The 17,963-nt window shown below is 39.8% G+C and overlaps 1 protein-coding gene across 1 annotated transcript; it reads left to right on the top strand.

Moving 5' to 3' along the window:
- Window positions 1-221: 221 nt before the first annotated feature.
- Window positions 222-15,568, top strand: traf7 (TNF receptor-associated factor 7). Its single transcript, XM_023416319.2, has 22 exons — window positions 222-353; window positions 2,287-2,421; window positions 2,572-2,629; window positions 2,752-2,843; window positions 3,095-3,211; window positions 3,404-3,496; window positions 4,112-4,145; window positions 4,306-4,528; window positions 4,668-4,802; window positions 4,939-5,034; window positions 5,237-5,358; window positions 6,022-6,095; window positions 6,248-6,296; window positions 6,636-6,763; window positions 7,281-7,363; window positions 7,445-7,484; window positions 7,603-7,719; window positions 9,103-9,225; window positions 11,472-11,591; window positions 11,974-12,105; window positions 12,357-12,476; window positions 12,937-15,568. Exons 3-22 carry the CDS (start codon window positions 2,578-2,580, stop codon window positions 12,949-12,951), a joined length of 1,965 nt encoding a protein of 654 aa, XP_023272087.1. The 5' UTR covers window positions 222-353; window positions 2,287-2,421; window positions 2,572-2,577; the 3' UTR covers window positions 12,952-15,568.
- The last annotated feature ends 2,395 nt before the right edge of the window (window positions 15,569-17,963 follow it).

The raw sequence follows: 17,963 nt of genomic DNA, 5'->3' as shown, positions 1-17,963 counted from the left end.
CGTTCACCGTAAAACGTGATGGTGGTGGCCGTCGCATGATGGCTCGGTCCAGGCGAGAACCAATAACGTCGCAGTATCGGAGAAAATGTGGATATATTTGGGAATACTGAGCTTTGCAGTTGGTTTGCGGAATACTGACAGCACCGAGTCCAATAGCAGCCCCGCGAAGTGGATTGTGGGTTAAGTAGTCCGACAGTGGAGAGCTGGGTTCACATCGAGGGACATCAGTACGCCTTCTACTACATGTCCCACGACACACTGCGGGAATTCAGCTGCGTGTATGTGAGGCAGAGAGAAGGGAAGATTTGGGATTTCGTCAGCAGCGTCTGTGCTGTGCTGTGACAAAAATAATGGTAAGTACACAAATTAAAAACATGCCATTTTCAACACAGTCCCCTCACTGACCACAAAATAACGCAGTCTTTCCGTTGGTGGTTAGCAGAGTTTGCCAAAGACCGTTAGCGTCAGTGATTGCTAATGGAACATGTAACATTAGCTAACTTAAGCTAGCAAACAAGCCGCTTTAGCTTGCTAGTTATCGCAGTTATACATGGTTGTTAAAAAGATGACTGTTGATTAAAAAAAAAACTGCATTGTATGCTGTCGTTGAAAGTGACAAACACAAGTGGAACTGTGAAAGTCATATGTTGTATGTTTGAATATTTAGCCACCTAGCTGTCATTATTCAACTTTGGTTCGGTTCGTGTGTTCCGCCCCCCTTGGGTGTCGAGGTTCCTCTTTACGGGAATCTCCTGGCTTGTGAAAAGAGACAGTGACGCTGGTTGGAGCGGATTAGAGGTCCTGGATAGTTTCACTGGCAGATTGTGCAGCCTGTTACCAGATGAGCTGACAGCCCGCATGCCTTTCTGTTTACATCAGTGTCTAGTTGTCCGGGTCACTGGTTTTTGGTTTTACTTCGTCTTTGTGTTGTTCCCTTGTTCCCTTCCTCTCTGCCTCTCTGCTTCCCTGCCTCCCTGCCTCCCTGCCTTCCTCTGGGTGTTTGCAGATGTTGGACACGTTAACAGGTTTCCACATGAAGTGTTGATAAGATTTGGGGTCAGTGCTGCCTTCAGTCAGACAGCTGTTGTGTGTTTTTCATATTTTTTCAGCTGTGTGTATGTCTCTGGAGGATTACTAACTAACTTAAGCAAGGAAGCTAAAAGCATTAGTGTATTGCTGTGTAGTTTATGTACAGGATATGTATAATTTGCAATTCAGGATTTTAAATGAGAACTGGCTATTTTTGCAAATCTTAACTTCCTGTTTTTAGCTGTTGCTGCTGACTGAAACTGTGCCTTGAATTTTGCTTGAACTTGTATATATTAGAGGTGCTCCGATCCATATGTTTTACTTTGAGTACGGTTTTTATAACATCTGTGTCTAAATCCCTGTCGTGTGGACTGAATCCACAGAGGTAACATGGGCCGGGGATTTATTGATACCCAGAACATGGAATTTTATAATATTATTAAAAAAGGAGCTGTATTTAATGTGGATTGCTCACATCATGGCCGATACCCAAAACCCTGAATGAGGTCAGATCCGATACACAGGATCTTTTCGCATAGATGCCAATCCTGGGTATCAGATGAGTTAATCCCCAGTATAATATGTTACATTTCTATTATACTTTTCTATACTATACAAATAAAGCAACACTACAGCATAATAAAATCAATATTATGACAAGCCTGCTTCGAAATTTTTTTTGTATTGTAACCTGTAAATTACTGACTCAATGACTCAATGTATTCAGCCATTGCTGATTGAATTTGTGCTCGGACTTTCACTTTGCTTAAGACTTCTACAAACTATAAAAAACAATCCAGTTGAGAAACTAACCCATAAAACAGTCTTCTCTGCTGTAACGATTTCTGTGGAATCATTATGGTTGATTGTGTTGTTGCGCCTGAAGCCAGTAAAGTAGGTCAAACCTCCATTCAACAACAGTAACTCAACTGTACAAGCTCCATGATTCACTTATTTCTCACTGCGTTGCCTCTTGTCTTAGGTAGATTTAAGCTGTATTGTAGCCGCTGGCATTTGCAAATGATTTTTGGGCCAAGAGTGGGTGTGTGTTTTTCTCTGTCTCTGTTAAAACATAAAGGCAACTTATGTCCAGCATTATGTATTTATCCTGTTTTCAGCCAGGCTACTGCAGTGTTGCTCAGAATATCACAAGTGTTATGATTATTTTGTGTCACAACATGTCTCTCCCACTCTGTTCTTCACTAATGCCCTTCATTCCTCTTCACCTCTCTGCACGCCTCTTTGTCCTCTTCCCAGGCCTAGCAGTCCAGCTAGCTGCAAGTGTTTCCTCGTGGATGTGTGTGTGCTTCGGGTTATAAGCAGTGGTAAAACATCTCCACAGCAGCCATCCCCAGCAGCCCTTCCACTCCCCCGGCAGACTCCAGCAGCGTGGTGAGACTGTAGCATGGAGAGAGATTTTAATTAAATACCCAGACAGTACTTGTGTTGTGTGATGGATTCCTGTTATAATTACTCTTTTTGTTTAAGATAGTTGATAGTTGACCGTCTATCTATCCATCTGCCCTCATTTCTTCACTGCAGAGCAGGATGGAGGCCTCATTTGGCCCAACCTTCTCAGCCGTGGCTGCAGGAGCTAAAGGTGACATACTTGATAAACTTCTCCTCTCAAAATGCTCTTTCTTCCTCTGTGTTTCTGTTTCTCTTTTTTGTTTGTGTTAGTCTGGTTTTCTTACTTGTGAACTTGTCTTAATCTGTTTTCAGCAGAAGGGTCCAGCACCTACAAATCGCACAGAAGAACTCCTTCCTCCTCCAGCACTCTAACCTACTCCCCCCGCGATGATGACGATGGAATGGTACATACATCCACATTTTTACATGTTATGTTTTTGCAGTCCAACATAATAAATTCGAAAACTCACAAACATTTATAATAAAGCCTCTCAAAGCTGATCATTTTAAAATTGCCTGGGGTGAAAAAAAAACCATCTGGAATGAATTCCTGTTGTACAGCTTGTGCACAAGAGCCCACATATCTGGAAATACTATTGTACTATTGATGTATGAATAGGCTATGACCTTTTCTTCTTTCCACCGCCTCCCTCAGCCTCCCATTGGTACTCCTAGGAGGTCTGATTCGGCCATCTCAGTTCGATCACTCCATTCCGAGTCCAACATGTCTCTGCGCTCCACTTTTTCTCTGCATGAGGAGGAGGAAGACACGGTATCATGCCCTGCACAAACATACTGTACACATTACCACATACAGTATAAGACAGTAAACAAAAACATGTGGTCACACTCACATTTATGAACACATGCATACACATTTAAACATATAAAGACAGAAATTACAAGATAGTTTTGGAGCAGAAACTAAAAGCTGAGAAATTAACACATTTGTGTTTGTGTGCAGGAACCCCAGGTGTTTGCTGAACAGCCGTCAGTAAAACTCTGCTGCCAGCTCTGCTGTAACGTCTTCAAGGACCCTGTCATCACCACATGTGGGGTAAGTTTTTTTTTATTCAATGCAATTGCACACATATGTGCATTGTATTTGGAAGAATGTGTTTGATGACACATCTTTGTAGAAGTGCAAATAATGGGTTAAACAGTGTATATTTGTCCGCTCGAACTTAAACTACAAACATTAGCATGTCTAGCTAAGTAGCTCACTCCCCAAAGTAGTGACCCAATGTAATCCAAAGCCAGGGCCACTTCATACTACATTATTTTGTGGGGTTATAGGCTGCATAAAAAAACTCTCATCATGAATAACACATGTTGTATTCACATTGATGTTGAAGCACATCCACATTTAGCAGATTGTAGGCTAACTTTACCAGAAATGTGCTGCTTTTTATTGGATTTTGTGAAGTTTACACTCCAGCAATGTCTGGAATCAAGGAGCCATTGTTTAGAACATGATTGAGGAATTCGAGAGGTAAATCTGCCACTGTTGTCATTAGAAACTGCATGTGTTTTAATGAGAATGCAGAGCTTGACAGGCGTAGCAGTAGTAGACTCAGTACAGTCATTTGTGCTTAAACTTATTATTATAATGAGAACAAGAAAATTGTTGACTTGAAAATTTCACGACACCTGTTTTTCAATCCTTCCTCAGCACACCTTCTGCAGACGATGTGCCTTGACTTCAGGTGAGTCTTAAAGTGTAATAGACCTATTTCACGGTGGACATTTTACATGGCACTAATAAGATTAACAATGGTTATATTTCATCTAGATGTATTAGTGCTAGGACTGTAGTTCAAAGTGCTGTTTATCATAACCTTACCGTCATGTTCGTGTTTCTCACAGACAAGTGCCCAGTGGATGCAGCTAAGCTGACGGTTGTGGTGAACAACATCGCAGTAGCAGAGCAGATAGGAGAGCTGTTCATCCACTGTAAATACGGCTGCAGGGCCACAGCCAGTGGTGCGGCAGGGGCTACAGCCTCCAATGCCACAGTGGCCGGGAAGCCTGGAGCGTACGAGGTGGACCCACTGGGCTGCCCGTTCACTATCAAACTGTCCACACGGAAGTAAGGAATAAAGATTTGATAAGATGTTGGATTTCTACTGCTTCTCTGTGAATGTAATATGACTTACTGTATAACAGCGCAACAAATTGCTGTGCTCTTACTTAGTGTTTTTCATCCTGAACTCTCTGTATCTCAACAGAGAACATGAGGCCAGTTGTGACTACAGGCCAGTCCGCTGTCCCAACAACCCCTCCTGCCCCCCGCTGCTCACCATGAACCTGGAGGCTCACCTCAAAGAATGTGAGCACATCAAATGTCCACACTCCAAATATGGGTGAGTCCTACAAACACACACGTTAAGAAATAATTTAACATTCCTACATTTCTTATATGTTATATAAGATACAACTCAACTAGTCTTGTTTATATTTCATCACTCGCTCATCTGCCTCTCTTCTACTCCACGACAGCTGTACGTTCATCGGTAACCAAGACACGTATGAAACACACCTGGAGGTGTGTAAATTTGAGGGATTGAAGGAGTTTCTGCAGCAGACCGATGACAGGTGAGCAGACCTGACACTGTTGATTGAAATAAAAATTTAAGACCTTATATATTCTCATCTAAAGAGCTAAGTATTCAATTGTACAAATATTGGTTGAACTGGATCCTTTCTGTCTATTAAACAATTTCAGCGCTTCAGTGAAATTAACTTGTTATTTTCTCTGATCGATCTGTGTGTGATCTCCGACCTTTGACCCTGTTAGGTTCCATGAGATGCAGCTGACTCTGGCCCAGAAGGACCAAGATATTGCCTTCCTGCGCTCCATGTTGGGCAAACTATCAGAGAAATTAGATCAGCTAGAGAAGAACCTGGAACTCAAATTTGGTGAGATTCAGGAGATGATGAAATCATTTATTTCACCTGCTTATAAGATGAGATTCTTCTTTACACCATTTTAGGGAAGTTATTTACATGTTTACACATTTGGATTAGAAGGATCCGCTCCACTGAACAGGTTGGTGGAGCAGGTGGTGTGATGTCTGCAGCTCATTTTAAGTGGTTATATATAATAATGTTTTTCTTTTCTTTTCTCTTTTTATACTTTTTTTTTTGTTTTTCATTGTTGAAATAGCAACTAAACAGGGTTTGTGATTTGACACATGGACTCACTAATTTAGCCAAGTTAACTAGACCTGACTGTGCTCTTTATACTAACACACTAACACTTTGATCTGTTGATTGAGCCGGTGTATCAACAGCAGCAGTGGCTGTGACACACAGCTCATGATGGGAAACAAAGGTTCTTTAACCTGATTGCTGCAATTTGTGCTAAAAATGGCACTTGGAGTTATAACTCAGTCTAATCTGAAGGTATAGACATGATACACGAAGAGCACTAATGTTGAATCTATACTTGGTATATATGACACTCACACACTGAGTTTGGGTATGGGGATTAGTATCAGGGGAGAAAAAGGTGGCGAAAAAGCTGGATTGGTGCATCCTTAATTACCTCCCTCAAAGTTATTGTGCCTGTGTGTTTTTCAGATGTGTTGGATGAGAACCAGAGTAAACTGAGCGAGGACCTGATGGAATTTCGTAGAGATGCCTCCATGCTTAACGTAAGTGCGTGTGTGTGTATGTGTGTGCGCCTTTCAGAGACGCAGAGACAAATTAGTGAGAATAAAAGTTTAATTAGGAAGCCAGAATAAAAGGACAGGAGTTTGCAGTCAGCTTATAAAATACTTAATATTCATTTTCTGTGTCTCTGCAGGATGAATTGTCCCACATCAACGCCAGGCTCAACATGGGAATTCTGGGCTGTAAGTATCTGCCTGTCTGCCCTCCTTTACTCTTCACCTTTCTCAGTGCAGGAAGACATTTGGTAAAACTTTCCCAAGAACTGGTCCCTGTCAAGTTTTGAGTGATTTCAGTGTTAGAGTTGATTCTGAAATGCCAATTGTAGCTCTGACTTCCTTCTCTGGCCGTTCCTCTCCCTCACTCCCACTCACTTTCCTCCACCAACCTCTATCTGTCTCTTCCTTCCTCCATTCCTCACCTACCTAACTGTTCCCTTTTCTATTCTTTATATACACCTCGCTTGTGTAGTTTCCAGTGAGAAATGCATATCCAGACTTTCCCATCTCTGTGCCTGTGTGTAGCATACGACCCCCAGCAGATCTTCAAGTGTAAGGGCACGTTTGTTGGCCACCAGGGTCCCGTCTGGTGTCTGTGTGTCTACTCCACTGGAGACCTGCTCTTCTCAGGATCCTCAGATAAGACTATCAAGGTAACATCAACGCATCACACTCAAGGGAAATGAACAATGCCATTTTCAGACTGCCATTAACACCACTGAAAACACATTTTCCTTGATTATTTCATGGATACATTTTGGATGTGGTAGAGGGCTGTCAAACTCAGACTAGACTTGGATTATATTCAGTCTTCTCCCTAGTACCAGCACCTGTAGCAACATGGCCACACCAATACAGCCTCTGTTTGTTTTTTTGTTTTGTTTTTTGAAGCAGTGCTATTTTGAGTCTGAACACAGACTTACGCTGCCCACCTCCAGAGAGATTCTGATAACTTCTGCCCACAGCCGTGTATTGGAAATATGAAAATATGGAGTTGTTTTCCATATACACTTACTCAAATGTGGGAAGACACATTATTTAGCATGTGCTGATAAAAAGGCCTTCGGAAAGTGGAAAAAATAGCTTCAGGTTGCAGCCTAAAGATGCACACACGCAAACAGGAATGTAATTTTTAGCAATATGTTAATGAATTTCCTCCTTTCCCCTCAGGTCTGGGACACCTGCACCACCTACAAGTGTCAGAAAACCCTTGAGGGTCATGATGGCATCGTACTGGCTCTGTGTATCCAGGGGTAATAAAATGCACACATGCACCTAAGCACACACACACTGTGATCATAAGCTTCATATCATTGTCTTTTTCGTCTCCATAGAAACAGGCTATACAGTGGCTCTGCAGACTGCACCATCATTGTAAGTAACATTCACTTCTCTGCTTCCTGTTTTTAAAGTAACACTAACACGCTTGAATGGTTTTTGAAAAGTTTTGTTTCCGTCTTTTTGACGTCCTGCCACTTTGCATCTTACGTAGGTATGGGACATCCAGACCCTGCAGAAAGTCAATACTATCCGTGCCCACGACAACCCTGTATGTACACTGGTCTCCTCCCACAACATGTTGTTCAGCGGCTCCCTCAAGGCCATCAAGGTACAGTTACGTACATGATGTATCACCCAGTGCATGTTGTGTTGTTCCCTCATTTTTAAAGCGTTCTGCAGAGGCATCAGTTTATTTTCCTCTTGTCAAGATTTATTTAAAGTGCATTATCATATGAAAATGTATCTATACCCTTTACAGCAATGTAAACAGAATGATTAACATAAAGAACAACAAACAGATTATTAAAAGTAAGACAACAAATAAAAATAAGTACAGATAAACCATCGAAAACTGTGCGTGTAAAATCAACAAAGGGCAAAGACATGAAGTGAGTTTTGCCTCTGGCCTTCAAGGTTTCCTAAGAAGGAGCTGTTTATACATAAGTAGGAAAACTGATCCACAGATAGGGACCACAAAGTGAAAATCCTCCGAAACCAAGATCTGAGCAGTTCTATCCCTTGTAGTTTTTTTTAGGTCAAAACATCTGAAGTGGGTTTAGGACAGAGATGAATGCATGGATCAGAATCTCAGTATCAGATAAATGGAGAAGTGGATGGATTCTGTAAAAGTATAGAGCATTTGTCAAGTCAACAGCAGCCAAAATATTGTTTGGCTTTTTGACTAGAGGGGTTTAAGTGGTATCTAGATTGGCAAAAAAGTTACTACAAGATTTAAAAGTATAATATAATAGTCAATTAAATAATGTAAGCTTTCCAGAAAATGTGTTTTTAAGTGTTGTTTGATGTAAATACATAGAGAGTTGCTCAGAAACATTAGTGTAACTGTAGTTGCTCAGCAGTGACCTGCAAAATTAGTTTTGAGAGTGTGACTCAGTGAGGAGGGGAAAACAGTAAGGAGTGATGGCTATAGCCTCGTCTTTGTTACCATGGTTAAAAGCAAGCGAGCTAAACGAAGGGGGTGATTGTGGTGCTGTGCACATGATGTCAGAGCTCTTACACAGGGACTTTCCTCTCTTGCCCATCTTGACTCTTCCCCCTCCTCCTCCTCCTCCTCCCGTCTCCCACCAGCTCTCTGTTTCAGCTCAGTGACATCATGCAATTAACTGTTTTCACCAGTGTGTATCCGCCCCAGCTCAGCTCCATGTACAGAGCGAGTGGGTGCGTGCACTTTCATGAGTGTGTAATAGTTAAAACGTAGCCTCATTTCAGTTTATGTTGTGGTTTGTTGATGGTGATGACTTACTGCAACTAAGTTTATGTGTCAAGTGAAAGGGCAGTGAAAAGCAAATTGTTTTCTAGAAAACCTTTGTAATATGAACTTTCTCTGATGGAATTCCCCAAGAACTGCAGCTGTTAGTTTTTAAATGAAGTGTTTTATTCTTATGGGTATTCTCTTGCGTAGTTTGAAGTCAGTAAAGTTTGTTTTTCCCTAAAGTTTCAGTTTGACTGATCTTCATTTTTGTGTGTGTAGGTGTGGGACATCGTTGGCACAGAGCTGAAGCTGAAGAAGGAGCTGACCGGTCTGAATCACTGGGTTAGAGCACTGGTGGCCTCCCAGAACCACCTGTACAGTGGCTCATATCAGACCATCAAGGTAGGTGGAGGGGCTGGAGAGTGAAGGGGAAATGGAAGTGGTGTACATACACACAATTTAAATTCACAGGTTGATTGTCTAGTCAGTTTCACGATCGTCACTAAGCATGGAAGACTTGCCACGCTTTCTCCACATGTTGAAGCAGTGTGCGTGTGGTTGTAGATGTTTTCGGCCTTTATAAAAGCAACAGGAGGAAAAGAGTGAGGATTAAACTGTGTGTTTGTTTGCTTCAACCCACAGCAGTAACCTTGTGTTATTACCAAAGGCCAGGCATGTGTCGTTTGCTAATCACATTGTATACCTGTTCAGGACTGGAACATCCGCCCTGCAGGAGCCAAGGTGCTAGTAGGTTTGGAGGAACAATAACAGCTCTGACCTGATTTTTTTTTTTTGTTTTGGGGAATTTTGCATTCCAGAAATTCCAGCCAAACCTGTGTCACGAAACTCATTGTTATTCTTCATCCTTGAATCCTTTTCATAATGGCCTGTAATACAGGAACTAACTAGCTCTACACTGCAATACTAGAACAGTGCTATTTGTCTTCTACATGGATCTTGAAGTGCGTGCTTTTGTCAGCTTTGTGGCCTCAAAGTCCTAGCATTGTGACATGTATGTATCCAGCCAAGTGCATATTTAAGACCTTTAAAGCTTCTTGTTTTAAAATGAATTTAAAAAAATTAAACAGTAGAAAAGCCACTGTCAGCCACTGAAGACCTGCTGTTTGAGCAATTACTCAGAATATCTGGTAAATCGGCCACTGTTATCTCTGTAAACTCAGAATGTGTTGTGCTAAAATGCGAAGCTTGTCAGGCGTAGCAATAGTAACTGAGGAGGGTGGGGCTTAGTAAACTGAATTAAATAAAATGCCTGCAATGAATACTTTGATGAGGCAATGACTTGAACTGATTTTAAGTGTTCTAGATGAAGTTAATCAAGTTTTAATTTCATCAGGAGGGGCAGCAGAAAAAAGATTTGACAGTGTTATGCTTGGCAGGTCCTGTAGATCCGTCTGCCAGAGACAGACTTGAGTGGAAGGATGGTGGTTGTGAATTTTGGAGTATCAAAATAAAAAGCTGGAGGAGGAAGTGCATACTGGCCCTGTGGTTATGTAGAGTTGCCCAAGTGACCAGAAATACAGCTCCACATTATTGACGAGAGTAATTAGCACAGATAGAGTACTACATGCGTTTAAATACGTTACTCTGTGTGTGTGTGTGTGTGTGTGTGTGTGTGTGTGTGTGTGTGTGTGTGTGTGTGTGTGTGTGTGTGTTACAATGTGGAGCTTGGTCAAGGTTTTAGCTGATATGTTGTTGTCAGTGTTGAGCACACTCAGGGTGCTAATTAGCTGGAGTATAGAAACTGTTGCAGTCACTGTGTGTGTGTGTGTGTGTGTGTGTGTGTGTGTGTGTTAAAGCCATTTGGATATATTGTGGCCAGTAATTGGTTTCTGTATTCTCTATACAAAAAGGACTTTGTGTCTGTGTCTTACTGTCATCTTCATTCACTGCCTCATTGTTGAAAGTATTCTGATTGCACTGTGTGTACTGTGTGTGTGTGTGTGTGTGTGTGTGTGTGTGTCCCGCTGTCTTGCTGGAGTTGGTCACTAATGAATACCTCAGGGACGCTGGAGAGAGATGAAGAGAGGAACAGAACAGAGAGCAAAGAGAGAGCGACTGGTTGTGGGAATGGGGGACATCTGTGAGAGAATGAAGAATGAGTAAAGGGAGATGAAATCAAAGATAAAGTAGACTGCTTGTTTTTTTATGATGCCTATAAGTGGAGAAGTCGGTCTCCAGCCAATACTTAGCTGGAGAAGTCATTTAGCAAATGTTTAGCTTCAGAAATTGCCTTGACAAATGCTGCAAATATTCAGTGAAAAACACTTGATACATAATTATGTAACTGACACCTACAAAGTTCCTAGAAGACCTAAATATGTAAAGTCAGTGTTTGAACAGAAAATATTTTTTGCACTCATTTCTTTTTTAAAATGCAAGAGATGAACTTCCATTAGTTTTTTTATTTTTTAATGTTTAAAAAGTCGGACCAGTGTTTGAATGCCTAAAATAGTTGGCAGTGTTTAATAGCAGCCCCTGTAATCTGTTGATCTGCTGACAATGTCTGTTTATCTATCCCTGTCCAGGACACTCACTCACCGTCACATCTTTTTCATCATTCCTCTTTCACTTTCACTTATTTTTTACCCAGCATCCTCTCTGACTCCCTCTTTCTCCCTCCCTGGCAGATCTGGGACATCCGCTCTCTGGAGTGTGTTCACGTCCTACAGACCAGCGGGGGCAGCGTCTACTCCATTGCTGTCACCAACCACCACATCGTCTGTGGCACTTATGAAAACCTAATCCATGTAAGGGAGACAGACACAAGCACACGTACACTCCTGCACAGACACACAGACTGTTTTTCACCTTCATTTTACATTTACATCTCAATGAAAATCAAGTTTATTATTTTATATCCAATGTAAAGGCTGCAGACAATTTTTAAAGTCTCATGCACATTTATATTTCATGTATATTTATAATGTTTGTTTATTATGACTATAAGGAGCGGAGTTCTGCCAGACAGAACAGAAGTTTTGTTGTGTCCTGATGACAATAAAGTATCTACCTAAATACTAGCCAAACTACTGTGATGTGATGATGATGATGATGATGATGATGATGATGATGATGATGATGATGATGATGATGATGATGATGAAGAAGGTGCACCTCTCTCCTCTCTAGGTATGGGACATTGAGTCTAAAGAGCAGGTGCGGACCCTTACAGGTCATGTGGGGACAGTTTACGCTCTCGCTGTCATCTCCACCCCTGACCAGACCAAAGTGTTCAGCGCCTCCTACGACCGTTCCCTCAGGGTGAGGACAGACTGTATATCAATTTCTGTGTGTGTGTGTGTTGTGTGTGTGTGTGTGTGCGCATTATCTGTTTTAAATAAGAAAGTAAGTATTCAAAGAATAGTCCGACTTCACTAATTCATTGTCTTGGCTGAGCTGAAATTACACAATCTTCAGAGGAGAAAGAAGAAGTTAAATTTGTGTGTAAAACACTTTTGCATATTCTGCTTAAAATAAAAGCTTTAAAATGTTGTTTTTGTGTTTATTTGCAGGTGTGGAGCATGGACAACATGATCTGTACCCAGACCCTGCTGAGACACCAGGGTAGTGTAACAGCTCTGGCCGTTTCCAGAGGCCGCCTCTTCTCCGGAGCTGTTGACAGCACCGTCAAGGTACAACATATCATCCTCAGTCAGCTACGCCACCTGCTGCACATCTGTATCTGTCTGTGCCTCTGCAGATGTTGTTCTCCTCATTATCCATCCAGCAGCCTTTTTCTCTACTGTTCAAATTTTAACCATTGTTATTTTTTGAAATGGGACACGGCCAAGAAATACGGAGGATTAGGGCCACATGTAAAATGTTCTAACGCTTCTCGTGGCCCTAATCCTCCCCCGTAAAGAAAGAAGCATCAAACAGATCCTCGTAAAAGTTGTAGACCGGCATCATAAAAAGGCTTTCAGAATAAAAGCACTTGGAACAAGCTTTTATAACTATTCTTATAGGTCATTAGGAATACTTCCTGATCTTTCCTATCCTAACCTGCAGCTGCATATAATTGCTTTATTGTAATGTATTGTATTGCAACTTTGTTGGATCTGCTAAATTAATCTTTCTATCTCCCTCTCTTAGGTGTGGACATGCTAAATGAACAGTTTGCTCTGCAGTTGAGTCCAGATGACTTCGCATCTCATTAACCTTTCCACATCATTTCCTCTTCCCCACCTGTTTCTTTGATTGTGATTTAACGGCCACAGACCAATAACAACCACCACTCCACAGTCAAGCTGCATTTGAACTGTTTTACTAAGTGTTGCTTTTAAAACTCCAAACAAACACTCCGACACGTTGACCCGATCGTCAGGATCGTGGGTCAGCTCCATGTCACACTCCTTGGTGACCTCGGTGACCCAGCGCATTACAGGGCAAATTAAGACGAGCTGCCTTAACGGTTGCAACACACTGCGCCATAAAAGAGATTGAATGGGCGCTGCACTCCTGTAATCAGAGCAGGAAGCAGAGAGGATTATGGTTGTTAGAGTTTTTCAAACTGTAGATGGTCCTGCCTGCTTCCTGCAGATACACCTGCCATTTAAGAACTGTACTGATGATGCCTAATGTACAGTAAACTGTTCAAATAATGTAAGGGCTGGTTTCGTAAACATGTACTGATGCCACAATCACTCCAAATGTTTATGTTATGTGACTTTTCAAAAGCCAATACACTCCTGAGAGAACTCCCAGAATGCAGCTTTCATTTTATGCAAATTAAGTAGCAGCTGTTTTATGCTGAAATTCATGTGAACAGTGCTTTTTTGAGTTGGACTTCATTGAGTCCTACCCAGAAAATCTCTTCCCTCTTGCTTCCATATTGTGGTTAGAGGTCAAAGGTCAGCAGCCCTGCAGCTGTTGAGCAACCAGTTTCTTGCTCAGACACCTCAGCAAGTGACCTACTGTTGACTGCTGTAAGTGATTTGAGTAGAAGACAGTGGAGGTCACATGTACTGTATAGTCAAAGCAGAAACCCAATGTAGCTAAAATTATATTATGTCAGTATTTTAATAGGTAAAGGGCAGTATTTTTTTTCCAGTGTGCTCTCTGTCTTGCTCTGAACGATGGTGAATGAGGTCGATAAGGTTTTTAATGAAAAGAAAGCAAATATTCAGTTATTGATGGCCATTATTCAAGGCAAACTCAATGTAGAGAGAGAGCGCTGGCAGTAGCAGTGCTGCTGCAGACACACTGGCGATGTGGACACACACTCATGCAAGCTGCAGCAGTCAGCGATGCAGCCGCCACGCAACCTAGGCAGTGTGTCTTTGGCGATAGTCAAGGCAATAGATTAATGCAGTTACAACCTCTGAGCTATGTGTATTTTGATTTGACTCTAAACCTCAACTTCAGTCTGGATCCGCTGAGACTTTGGCTAAGCATGTTTTCAGATTTTAGGGGCTTTCACACCTGACACATTTGGTTGTGTTTTGTTAGATGCATTTGTTCTGGTGGTAGTCTGGTCTTATGACGTCACCAAAACTGGCCAATGAATGACTTCATGCTCACAGTTCTTGGCTCATTTGTAAACAGTGTGAACTTGAAAACACAGCAGAACTAAAAAGGAGCAATGGATCTAAACCAACTGAAGTAAACTCCAGGTGTGAAAGCAACCTTCACCTGGTTTTGTAGCTGGTTAAAATTTATTATCCACTGCATTTTAAAACCAGCTAGTGAATTGCCTTGGCTGCGTAGCATTAATAATTTTCCAGTTCTTAGCAGACAGAGTGTTCGTCTCTTGATTCAACATTTCTGTTCTAGACCAAGAAAAAGTGCACATATCAACATGTATGGATGCAGGTGCAATAACACATTTTCTCACTCCTTGTTTACTGTAGTTGTCGCACAGTTCGGTCTTGTGAAACCAGCCTTTACAAAACACCTTTTAATAAGTGCAGAATTTAAAGAGAATGACAGATCTATAGATTTACTGAGTTTTATATTAGTGCCATGATAGAGCTGTATTCAGAGCCACTCAACGGTTATACAGTTGTGTAAAGTAAAAGATAGTGCCGAGCCTGGACATGTGCCCATGAGAATGACTCACCCTGGCCTACATAACAGAGACAGGCAGAGAGGAGGAGACAGTTCGTGTGCATGTATGTGTCTGTTATTGTGTATATGTGAGTGTGTTTCAATGAGTGCCATATGTGCGGATGAAAAGTTAGGAAAGACTGCAATAATGTGTATTTCTCCCCTCTCTCTGTCTCCCTCCTCCCTCTCTCAGATCTGTCTTCAGCTGGTTAGAATAAACGTAACCACAGATTAACACTTTATGAGTGTAGCACTTGATCGACTCACAGAAGGCAAGAGGCGGACTAGGTGTAATTAACCTCAAAACTCCCAGAGGCAAAGTGCCGTTGAGCTAAAGTGAAATCCAGTGTTCCTAAATTATGTCTGAGGACCCACATTGGGTTGAACATATGAAAAATGACTAAATATGCCTGGGAGGGTAGTTTTTTAGTTAATGAGATCATGTACACTCACACCAAATTTAGACATTTAAGCTAAATTAGATTTTTACAGATGTTCGGAACTATTTTGCTTTCATTTCAATGCAGATCTGGTCGCTACTTACTTTAGCCTTGGTGTGAAAGGTAGAGGAGGGGAGGAGAGAAAGTGTCTTCGCTGGTCACAGTTTCAGTGATTTCTTGTATACTTGTAATCATGTAAGCCTGAGTTGATCATTGATCAATAAAACTGTTGTACACTTTGACACTGTGAATCTGACTTATTTTAGCTATACAACATGCTGCTTCGTGTGCTAAATAGGATATGAATATGGAAATTGAGCATAAACATAGCTTCAAGGTCCACTTAATAGAATTTTTTTTTAAACTTTCAAACACATCAAATAGTCAATCAAGGGCGTAGGTTTGTTCTCAACATTGGTAGGGACGCAACAACCCCGCCACCCTTCCAGAGATTGGCTTTTTAATGCTGTCAACCAAACGGTGTATCAACATATAAGATCTGAATTTACATTCAAGAATGCCCATACGCAAATGTAATATATGTATATGTGTTGAATTTCCATATATGAAATATATGTACATATGAAGTAAAATCATATGTTTTGGCTATTTTATGTGTGGCCGATATATGTAAAAAGTACATATGAAACCTGTTAGAAATTGGAACAATATATATTGACATATTGGCCTATGTCTAGTTAATAGAAACATGTATTTTAATATATCTGTTTGTATTATAGACATATGTTGCATAAATATATATCAGTCCCAAAGCCAGTTGGTATATGTTCATATTTTATATGTAAATATAAAAGAAAGACATATGTTTAAGTTTAAAAAATTATTAAGATCCTCCGCATCCTCTGTGTTGGTATTCTTCGACCTATTTTGACCATGGTAACTGTTTCACTGTTATACACAAATATGACGAATACAATGACGACTCCCTACCTTGCAGTTGTGAAATCCGATTGTTTATCTATTCCTAAAGAATTCTAATTCCTTTGTTTATATTCGTATATTTATATTTGTAAGTATATTGCACGGTTATGAAATCCTAAGCAATGAGTGAGCCAGCTAACTATTTCTCTGCCTGGAGACAAAAGAAAAAAAATCTGGTTGATGTTAGCTTCACTTCTAAAGCTGTTGTACCATTATAGTAAGACATAAAATTTCAGAAAAACATCATAGTATAGTAAGGAATAAAAAACGTCATGATACAGTAAGGCATAAAAAAGTCATTGTATCGTAAGGCATACAAATGTCACAGTATAGTAAGGCATAAAAACTTCATACTATAATAGGGCATAAAAACATTATAGTATGGTAAGGCATAAAAAGTAAAAAAAAAAGTCATGGTATGGTAAGGTATAAAAAGTCATAGTATAGTAAGGCATAAGAAATTCATACTTTAATGAGGCATAAAAACATTATAGTATGGTAAGGCATAAAAAGTGATAAAAATGTCATAGTAAAGTAAGGCATAAAAACTTCATACTATAATAAAGCATAAAAACATTATAGTATGGTAAGGCATAAAAAGTGATGAAAATGTCATTGAATAGTAAGGCATCAAAAAGTCATAGTATAGTAAGGTATAAAAAGTAATAGTATAGTAAGACATACAAAGTGATAAAAACTTCATAGTAAAGTAAGGCATAAAAACATTATAGTATGGTAAGGCATAAAAAGTGATAAAAATGTCAAAGTATAGTAAGGCATAAAAACTTCATACTATAATAAGGCATAAAAACATTATAGTATGGTAAGGCATAAAAAGTGATATAAACTTCATAGTAAAGTAAGGCATAAAAATGTCATAGTGTAGTAAGGCATAAAAACATTATAGTATGTTAAGGCATAAAAAGTGATAAAAATGTCATAGAATAGTAAGGCATTAAAAAGTCATAGTATAGTAAGACATACAAAGTGATAAAAACTTCATAGTAAAGTAAGGCATAAAAACATTATAGTATGGTAAGGCATAGAAAGTCATAGTATAGTAAGGCATAAAAACGTCATACTATAATAAGGCATGAAAAAATAGTATGGTAAGGCATAAAAAGTTTTTAAAAAAAAAGTCATGGTATGGTAAGGCATCAAAAAGTCATCGTATAGTAAGGCATAAAAAGTGATAAGAATGTCATAGTATAGTAAGGCATAAAAACTTCATACTATAATAAGGCATAAAAACATAGTATAGTAAGGCATAAAAAGTGATAAAAATGTCATAGTAAAGTAAGGCATAAAAACTTCATACCATAAAAAGGCAAAAAACACAGTATGGTAAGGCATAAAAAGTAAAAAAAAAAAGTCATGATATGGTAAGGTATAAAAAGTCATAGTATAGTAAGACATAAAAAGTGATAAAAACTTCATTGTAAAGTAAGGCATAAAAATGTCATAGTGTAGTAAGGCATAAAAACATTATAGTATGGTAAGGCATAAAAAGTGATAAAAATGTCGTAGTAAAGTAAAGCATAAAAACTTCATACTATAATAAGGCATAAAAACATTATAGTATGGTAAAGCATAAAAAGTGATAAAAAAATATCATAGTGTAGTAAGGCATAAAAACTTCATACTATAATAAGGCATAAAAACATTATATTATGGTAAGGCATAAAAAGTGAT

This window comes from Seriola lalandi, unplaced genomic scaffold (assembly GCF_002814215.2).
Source record: "Seriola lalandi dorsalis isolate HSWRI2012SDOR001 ecotype SW California unplaced genomic scaffold, Sedor1 jcf7180002054563, whole genome shotgun sequence".
NCBI classification, from domain to species: Eukaryota; Metazoa; Chordata; class Actinopteri; order Carangiformes; family Carangidae; genus Seriola; species Seriola lalandi.
The sequence above is the reverse complement of the archived record's forward strand: the minus strand, read 5'-3'. Positions and strand labels throughout refer to the sequence as shown.

What these genes read in the sequence shown, in the direction of transcription:
- traf7 (XM_023416319.2), top strand. Translation starts at nt 2,578, where the DNA reads ATGGAGGCCTCATTTGGCCCAACCTTCTCAGCCGTGGCTGCAGGAGCT. An exon ending in CAACATGGGAATTCTGGGCT is followed by an intron (nt 6,297 to 6,635) that starts GTAAGTATCTGC and finishes GCCTGTGTGTAG; the next exon opens with CATACGACCCCCAGCAGATC. An exon ending in GCTCATATCAGACCATCAAG is followed by an intron (nt 9,226 to 11,471) that starts GTAGGTGGAGGG and finishes CCTCCCTGGCAG; the next exon opens with ATCTGGGACATCCGCTCTCT.